Source organism: Chelonus insularis, unplaced genomic scaffold, assembly GCF_013357705.1.
Source record: "Chelonus insularis isolate UGA/USDA-ARS -01 unplaced genomic scaffold, ASM1335770v1 contig_317_pilon, whole genome shotgun sequence".
Lineage (NCBI taxonomy): Eukaryota > Metazoa > Arthropoda > Insecta > Hymenoptera > Braconidae > Chelonus > Chelonus insularis.
In genome coordinates, this window is record NW_023276487.1 from 89,557 (window position 1) to 100,009 (window position 10,453).

Consider the following 10,453-nt stretch of genomic DNA (forward strand, 5'->3'; position numbering starts at 1 on the left):
GAGTAAAAATGATCTTCACTTTGAAATGAACTTGGAACAGAGAAATCTTTGAATGCTTTTCAAGACAAATTTTTTTTTTTTACAGGAAATTTTACCTAGATGGTTTTTTATTACTTTTTGCACAAGTTTTTATTCCTCTCCAAATTTAAAGATTTTTTTTTTAATAATTTAGAATATTAAAAATTGTTTTTTATTTACCATGTAAACTCATTACTGAAAAATTCAAAAACTTTAATTAAAAATTTTGAACGATTAAAATAAAAAACTGCAATTTCTTTTTCTCTGAAAAAGTAAAAAGATGTAAACATTCCAAATATTTTTGTACAATAAATATAAAACATTTATTTCACATACATGTTTGCCATTATTCTTCAACTGTTATTTTTTCTTGTCAATTTTTTATCAATATACTAGACAAAATGATAGAAAAAAATTTCGTAACTATGACATGTGAGTGTGAAATAATAAAAAATTCATAAATAGGGAGTTACATCTGCCTTGCAGATACTATAATAAGCCTATAACAGGATGAACGGATGCCAGACGACACGCGCCTGATGTAATACGAGAACTCTTAAGGAAAATGTTTCACGTAACAGCGGTTAGGTATGTATATTATACCTCAAAGGGGCACGTGCTATTTTGCCATCAGAATGCGTAGAAAAAACCGGAAATCAAACAATATTAGAAAAAAAAAGAAATCTACTCACAACGGGATTTATCTATGATGGTACCCTTGAATTGATTGGAAAATAATCTTACAGCTTTATAATAATTGAGTATTAGAATTTTTGATTTAAATTAATTCCTACATGTCAAATTCACTTGAATATATGTCATATCACATAACATTAATCACTTGAAAACATATTTATTATTTAATACATGTTTATACAGATGAATAGGTTCTACTTCAGTGAATGCAAATTATCTGCCATAATAATTTTTAAGCTGAAAAAAGGCCTGTTAGCCATTTAAAATATGTAAAAAATAAGTGCACGATTTGCTCGAGAGGACAGTGGCGTGATCTATTGATCGTTGATGAAATGTGAGTAGTTAAAAATTCTTTTGAGTTGAATTGAAGCTCCATCTTTGAATAGGGCCCAGAAGTTAAATGTAAGGCCCTAAATAGAAGTTTTTACCCTCAGAATAACAGGGAACACAGGTATGGATTGACAGACAACTGAAATTGATTAAAAAAGGATACGATCGAAGTGACCTGTAGATCATTCAGACAGAGAACAAACATGAGAAGAGCAAGGTGCAAAGAGTAAAAAAGGAATTTGTTCATAAAGAGCTTATACACACATGAGCACGTGTGTTAATGTGAAGATTTGCAGAGTAATAGCTGGGGGTAGCAATAAAAGGAAAGCTCGTGGTGCAATGCACCCCTTATAGCTGAGGGGATCGGATCGATCCGGGCGTTGGCGCCGAGGTCACCGGCTCGCCTTGCTCGGAGTAATGACCCTCACCCAGTGCAGTGCAATGGCATCGAGTCGCAACCACCCCCTTTAACTCCCACCCATTGTCGACATTGTACTCAGAATACATGTATATGCGCACAAGATGACGAGATGGCAATGAACGCGAACCGCCAAACACTCCCCTTTTTACGATTTCTATCCCAACACCACATTCGAATCAACCCTTGTCATAAAGTTCAAGACATTGGCCCTTGATAGTAGTCTATATTCTCCTCTTCCTGGTACCATTGAATTTCACCTAGACACACCTTAAACTTCAACATAGAATTTGAGATCATTTTCCATTTGATTTATGACATGATGGAATCTATAGACGTATATCATGATTTGATTCTTATCACGTTAAATATTCAGAGAAAATCAACCCTAACGAATGTCAGACGATAGATAATTCTAGTCAAGTTTCTGACAAATTGAGATTATCAAAATTACATTATCAAGTAGAGTCTTCAGAACATTATTATTTATAATATTGCGGCAGTTGGATTTTTTCAATTCAATTTATTTAATATGAGAGAGCTGGAAATATTGATTAAAGAATGAATTAGATTGTCAGTGATGAACAATCTATCAAACAAATGAACGTGAAATCACAACAAAAGTATATTAATTACTAAAATGATTTAATTATCTGAAAGAAAAGTTTTTTGTAGAAAACACCTGATTACCTTCTGTTATATCAAAGTACTGACTTATTATAAAACTTAAGGTATTTCAATCGAGATTCATATTTTCTTGAGATTTTTTCTACTACATTAGAATTAAAAATTATTAGAAAATAAAACGTTTGTTTTAATAAAAAAATTGATTTACTGTTTAGAACTCGAATTATTCGAAATCAAAGTTTACTCTTCTTTTTATTCCAACCAATGATAATTGACTACAAGATTAGGTTTTTTAATTCTTTAAATTATACCATGTAGATGCATTTGTAATAAATGTTTTGTCAAAAAGAAAATCAAGTTTTAATATTTAATATTTAATATACTTGTAATTCTAACTCTGGAAATATTTTTAAATTTTTTTAAAAAATTTCAAAACTTAATTTTTAAACGTGTATTGTAATTGACATGTAATGTTATTAATGTCAATTACTGTTTATCGTGCACTATCTAAAATGATCGTTATTCTATAAAAATTTTTTCAACTTTCTTATTTAATTACGAAAAAAAAACACGATAGAATTAAAGATTTTTTTTAATGACGAAATAACTTACGGATTTTGCCGTATAGAAATAATTGATTTTTAAAATTATCTTCCTGTGTTAATGTCCTTTGAGATCATTCAATAAATTTTGCGTACAACAATCCTACGTAACTAAGGGGTTGAGAAAACGCGTCTTAACACCCTAAGCACGCTTCAAAATGTTTCCCTTTGATCGTTTAAGCGATAAACTTTGTAATTTACAAGAAAATAACGACAGTTGTTTTAATTTAAAAAAAAAAAAATTAATTTTGTGTAAATATTTAAATAAGGTTTGTAATTAAGATTACAAATTTTTATCAAAAGTAACAAAAGATTGAAAATTGAAAAAAGAAAAATTAAAAATGATGTAGAATAAAAAGTAAAAGGAAATAATGATGTAGGAATGAAAAAGGTGAAAATTTGAATACTTTCTCTTCCCCTTATTTTCATTAATGCACCGAGACGTGCAATTTTTCACCCCCAAGGTATGCGACGAGGGTTTGAGTGCGTGTGCGAGACGTTTGAAAACACGACCGAGTGTGCGATGAGTGGTAAGTAGAGAGTAAGAGTGAGAGGATTCGCGACGCGACGACGGGTATGAGAGGCCAAGGGGGACTAGGTCATTCCCCCCTTGCAGTATCGAGTGTGCAAGGGTCATTGCGAGACACTGAACCCTTCGTTTTTACCACCCTCTCTACTTTCATTCCCTCTCTATCCCCTCGCCTGTCGCACTTACGGCTCCACCCCTTACTTTTTTGCCACGATCGTCGTTTACAACCCAGATACGTTTGTAGTCTTTCACTATTGGCAAAGGGAGAGGAAATGCGTGGCCGTAAACCACTAGTTCTATATTATGAATTTATGGAAAATTGCTAAGTCAAAATGGTCGTTATATTACTGGTGATAAAATTTCTTTTTATTATAACGCATTAAATAAGTTCTTCATTTATTGTATCGCGAATATATTTATAGATATTTTTTAATATATTTATCTAAAGCAGATTTTTTATTCATCATGTAAGGTAAATAACTCGAGGGAAGTGGAGAGTAATCAGCTGCAAGAATTAGTGGACTTGTGAATGAGTCAGAGCAACTATGATGGAGGGGAATGTAAGAGAAGTAGAGGGTCGAATCGTCTGGACGCCAGAATACGAGATTCTACAGTCTGGTCCACGTGATTTGTGCAACGCGATGTACCAATTAGCACGTGCTTTTGTCAACTTCTTTTGACCTTTACTCAAAGGTACTAGACGACAAGTTTATGCATTTTTTTAATATTACTTTTTCCTATGAAAACGATTATGCTTTGAGAAATGAAGATGAATATTTTAATAAAAACATCTAATTGAAATTCACGTATTTCATATTTACTTCAAACTCATTTAATGAAATATTTTTCTTATATAAAAATTATTTGTTTGAAAAGAAAAATAAGACCAACCATTTCAGAATTGTAATTTAACAAATAAATTCTTTTTTTTTAATTCTGTATAAATTATGCGAATTTTTCATTATAATATAGAATAGTAAAATGGTGAAAAAAATTAAAAAATTGCAAATTATTAATTATATATTTATAAACTGACTTTTTAATGTAAAATGTTAGAACTATTATTTTTTTTATCTGAAAATATCAATAAACTCTAGATGTTATTCTCGTTCTAAAATTATCTCAGGTTACAATCAGTTCAATGTTTTGTTATGTTAATTTTTAAAAAAGTCGAATTATCATCTGTTTTGCACGATATAAACCAGAATCACTGATAATATTAACATTCTCAAAAAAAAAAAAAGAAAAATAAATCATTAATAAGATTAACATAAAAAATGCAATGGCCCGAAGATGTAACAGTTCTGTTATGAGCTATTTAATGATGTCAGTATGTAAGAATTTAATACTTATTACAATGTAATGTACACGAGTGAATGTAGAGATAAATAAAAAGAATTGAAAGGATATATGTATATGCACATTCAAAACTATACAGATGCAAATAGAGTGAGTGTCTGCGCTTACAACACACGTTGCGGGGACCCATTGCCCTCGACAAGTTCTTGATTGGGGCATAACCAGACACAACATCCGATCAAACCCAGCAGCGCTAATGCTCATCGTCACTTTCCTTTTCTTGTTTCAGACTTATTGGTTCAGTAAAACAACTCTATACATATAATATAGGTAAAAGTTGATTATTCACATTTCTTTGATGTTTGGTATCGTGAAAGTAAATACAAGAGTTTTTCTCTTTATTCCTTAAAGTTATGTTAAAACTTAATGATGAGAGAAGAGTAAAAGTTTTACATCTATAGAACTCGGCTCTATCACTTTTCACTTTTACTCAATGACGATTAAATTGCACACGCGATCCTCCGCGTCGCCAGACTTAATCGACATTAAACTTGCTACTTTCCACGCACATATACAGATTTATCATACATTAGAAAGTGTAATAACATCGTGACTGTAAACAGCTGATTTAAATGATTCTTCAAACAGTAAGTAATTAAAGAAAAAGATTATGGTGATTAAAAGTTTAAAACTTTCAAATATTGATGATTTCATGACGATAATGATATCATTGATATGATCTTGCATAGTTCAACGAGGAACGTCAGAAATACTTGGAATATTTATCGTCATCTTGTTAACTTTATCACCTTCTGTGTGGAGGCCAAGGTCTATTAATGTATAATATGTATATGTATGATAATAGTTGAACCTATGGAAGTATATTATTTAAAATTAAAAAGATATTTATTGTCATATAATAAAGAAAAAAAAGATCAATGTCATCGACCTCACCATCAAATATTCATGCATGTAATAAATTCAATAGAATAATCTATGTAGTCACGATCACTTATTACGTATTTTAATATAAAACACCTGTGCCATATTTTTTTTGTATAATAAATATAAAATTCTTTAATTAAATACTAAAATAATAGTGATAACATTCGGATTAAACTATAATGTTTCTGCTGAAAGCCATTACCTTTGACAAAAATTATAACTTGAATCTTTGCACATTTAATTTACACCAGATTGTTTTTTTTTTCTTTTATTTTAGTTGATGAACAAATATTATTGATGACTTTAAATACTTACAGAATAAATTTGTCTATTGTTCAAAGTGTAATTTATATATATATATCAATTTTGATAAGATAATAAATATTTGAATATGTACGTTATTTAACACGAAAAATATTTATTCGACATTGAAAAAAATATTTTAGAGAGAAAGCCAGCAGAATCGACCTCTAAATTTAAAACGATAGAGACGATGACGTTAGACGAGACCATGACCATGAGAGAATCCGAAAGAGCTGTCCTATACGTGTGTCGAATGCTACGCGTCGCAAGGACAAGGTCAGCAAGTCATTTTTTTGCTTCTATTTTTTCTATCTTCTCATTCCTTCAATATTGCCATCATCAGCAACCGACAAGTACTTAAATTGCTGAATTTATTTGACTCCAATGTGTTTTTATCCCGAGAAAAATCATTTATTTTAGAACGAAAAAAACTTCATTTTTTTTTTAAATTAAGAAAACACTTTCCTAGAATAAATAGCCATGTATATTATTCTATATTCTTTTTAAGTATTCATTTTTATAGACTACAAAAAAATTTCTCTCTAGATACTAATAATAAATAAAATTTACTAACAATAAAAGAATCTCTCTTCAAAGTATACAGAAAACAAAAATTTCCAAGATATTCAGTACCATTTTTAAAAATAAAAATAAACTTCAATTTAAGCTAACAATATAAAGATAAAGACTACATTGACAAAAAAAAATGAGACTCGAGTGCATATAAAATGTGAAATAAATCCGACCTTCATTCGAAATCAAGCTATCGCGGCGGTCATAGGTTCGATAAGAAGCCACAGATTAAAAACATTCAAAGTCGAGAATACAAGATAGTCAAGAAAGTCTATACAACATATACTACATGAAATATAGACATCGAGTATATTTATATACATTGCTGAAAGAAAAGTCAAATTCATCCAGTGAATCACGCGACTAAACAAGCATGACTCGTGTCACTCGGTCAATGAAGTCGGCGTGTATATCATATGGAGCTAACATCGTGAGCACCTATTGGACCGATTATTATTTAACGCGCATCATTCCATCCCGAGGTCATCACCTTCAACTGCTTATTCACGGACAGATATCAGTATTATCCAGAAATTTAACCCGCCTCCTGTCCGGACATATTATGCAACACACCAGTGCGTCCGATCCCCTTTCGTTCGGTCATCATTAACGTGTTTCGATGAGAGTCAGAGTAATCGAACAAGTATTGAAACCACACGACTCTCATCGTTGCCCGAGGTCACGATTGTTGATTAAAACGAACCGTCTGTTCAAGTTTTATAATAAAATTTTATTCTACTCCTACTAAACTGCTAAACCATACTGTTTTATTTTTTTATTATTATTTATTCATTTTATTTAGCTATTTCCTGCTTCTTAGTTGTTGATAGATTATATTCATTATTAAATTCTGCTATGAATTTCTGTGGTCAGATAGTGTAACGCATCTGGTTGACAACAGACTGATAAACTCAAACCGTCTCATATTCTTTATAGTTTTATTGTACATCAGCCGGTTCGACTTTCTTTCACCCTGTTCCCCTCTTCCTCTTGACTAAAAGCAGCAGCAGCAACGGTCAAGGTGTGAGGTCTGTTCTACACATATATTTCAATAAAGACAGGAACGTTTCAAGCGGCGATTGTGTTGACGGTTAATCGCATATAAGCAAATCTATCGATCGATCCTAGTGTCCTTCAAACCGATATTAAGTCATTCGACTTATCGGTAATAATCGAACGACATTTTTTAATCTAATACTCATACACAGCATATATACATTGTTACAGGATTTAATTATTTAAGCATGTAATTTAAATAATTTAAAATTAATTCTCTACTACAATTAATTTATAATGTCCTCATTGCAAAATTCAAAATGATTACTCAATGTCGGACAAAAAAAATTGTATTCAAGTTGAACTTGATGATAATTGTAGTATTTTTCAATAATGACTGAAAAATCGATAAGAGCAAAAGATCGAAATGAATATTGTTTGTTTTTAATTGTTAGTTAATTGAATGTAAATGAAAGTAATGTCATTCAATTACAAAACATTGTTTTCTTCAATAGGTGTTTTCTTGAAATAATATATCTTTGATTTAACAGATAAATTGATCAACACAAATTCTTTGTAATGATTAATGAATAGATATTTCTTTAAATTATTCCGGGTAGTTAAAATATGTCCAAAGATGGTTATGAAGAAAATAATAATTAAAAGAATAGAAAAAATAAAGCAATGACTCACCAAGATCAGGAATAGAACTCGTGGGCTCCTCATGGTGACCTTTGCCCTCGGATGAGGGCCTTGCCCTTGGTGGTGGTGGTGGCGGTGGGGGCCGCATGCTAGAGGTCGAACTGACAACGACGCTAGTTGGTGGATTTGTTGATGTACTAGTCCGATGTCCTGTTGGTGCTGAATGTAATGATCCTCCGCGCATTTGAGACTGGGGTGACATGAGGACTGTGTCACCTCTAGTATGTCCGCCTGAAGGCTGCTGTGGCCCTCTGGGACACCATCCGTTGAGTACTCTTATAGCACTCCTCACTTCCGCCTGCAACTCCGCCGTTCTATCCCTCGCTGTATGAGCCACTTTGTTAGCGATTTAACCCGCTACAGCGGGTTCAACAAATACTAATTATTTATCACTTATCTGCCGACACTTACACTAATTAATATTCAACACTTTATGTGTTATTTACCGTCTGTTCCCAAGTACTTTAAGTAGTGTATCGTTTTCTAGTCTTTCTACGAGCAATAATTAATTTTACACTCAATAAGTAACACACTCAGTTTGACAGATAAATGTATTAAAGATCACTTATAAAAATGTATTTAAACCAATCTAAAGTTAAATATCACTGTCACTATCACTTACGTCTTATTACATTCCGTCACTCACTGAGTCTTTGTTGGTGTTTCTATATGCGATATATTGAAATAAAAATGTAAGCGCCAATATACTCATTAATGTTCATACTAAAACAGTAGTAATATAAATAATTTTTACGAAATACATACGTATATAATAAATGTATATAATCGTAATAAAAATTGCAAGATAATATTTTCACAAGACGTACCAAAAAATTGATATCATCGGCGCAGGCTCCGCGGCGTTTGGTGACGGCGACACTTTTGAAAGAAGGTACACGCGGACCACTGGCGTAGACCTTGTTTCGCTCTTCGTGTATCCCCACTACAACGTTTTTGTCTCTCCGCGAAGAAGAGAAAGAAAAAGAAGAGGAAGAAGAGAAGAAGTGCAAGAGGATGTCGCTGCCCTTCACTCTTGTGGCCTTCCTTCCGTCTGTCTTCTGTTTACTTTCTTCTAAGTAATGTGCAAATGACTTTTTAACAATATATATATATATTTTTTTTATTGCATACTTTGACAAACAATAAAAAGATTCACAGACACTTAAGCTTATGATCGGTACATGAATGTTCGAACTCCAATGTAATCAGATATTCCTTAAACACCCAAATAGCACAGAAAAACAGCTGGTCAGTGTGCGACAACGTGCGTATGTATCTAATGCGGGGGTCGCAGACACTGTGTCACTGCCGGTGCGGGCCGACACGACCGTCGACGGCGCCGGCGAAAGTGAGAGTGTAGCAGGCAGTGTAGATTGAGCGGTGCGTGAGATTAAGCGCTCAAACCCGTCACGAGTCCGCGCTCTGCTGCGGTACGTACGGTGGTGTACAGCTTGCGAATCTTTCTCTCTTTCACCCCCTCTCTTTATTCTTATTAACGCGACGGAACGTTCTGATATCCGCCGTGCGCACTTCCAAACCTTTATAAACTCTCTTTCGCACACACGCGCCGCCCAAAACCTCCCTGTAGACTATCATAGCTGATGTTTCATGCGCGCCCATTGCCTACTCATCGTCCAACTTTATCCCCCATGAAAGGGAAAACGAGCCACGCGTGCGCATCCAACCGGCGGGAATCCACGATAAGCGTAAGAGATGCGTTCTCCAATGCTCCCAACACCCAACTGTAAACATACCAACCGATTTATTCATGTCATTAACATTTTTGCATTCTCCAAGTATTTTAATTCAATTGAAACTACATTATTGTCATTAACATATATTTGTTTATCTTTCGAGAATACTTTCTTGAATACTCTATTTAAAATTGTACTTATCAAAAGTTGGATATCCTTAATGAACATTAGCTGCTTTTTTGTAGTTGTATGATTACAATTTACATTAATTAAATATTTTTTTTTGTATCGTTTTATTGTAGTGGTATTAATAAAATTTGTATGTGTTTAAATTTACGATTAAAATTTTAGGCACTTACGGTGGGCAAATTAACCAGCTAAATAGAGTAATATAATCTGACTTGAGTTTTTAATAACCTGTTTGTAAATTCAATTATTTATATCCTTGAAGTTGAAACGATTAAATGATTGAATTTTTAATACAACTGAAGTAGTTGAAAACTTCAAATGTCACTTGAATTTTCAATAAGTTTTTTTCTCTTTATCACGCAATATTATTAATTGATCTTTGCATAGAGACAAATTCGATGATAAATGACACTACTTTATCAATTTAAATAAAATTACTCGATACAAGTGTTTAAAATTAAAATTTTAATGAATAAATACAATGTAGCAATCTGTTTCCTTATCATTTGAGTAAATAAAAAAAATGTTACAA

At 32.4% G+C, this 10,453-nt stretch overlaps 1 protein-coding gene across 1 annotated transcript in view; it reads right to left on the minus strand.

Moving 5' to 3' along the window:
• Positions 1-9,422, minus strand: part of LOC118065608 (Ecdysone-induced protein 75B) — an 84,638-nt gene extending 75,216 nt beyond the window's left edge. Inside the window, exon 1 of the mRNA XM_035081011.1 lies at positions 8,030-9,422. Within this exon, the coding sequence (XP_034936902.1) occupies positions 8,030-8,240 (211 nt within the window). The 5' untranslated portion in view covers positions 8,241-9,422. The remainder of the gene's footprint in view (positions 1-8,029) is intronic.
• Positions 9,423-10,453: the final 1,031 nt, after the last annotated feature.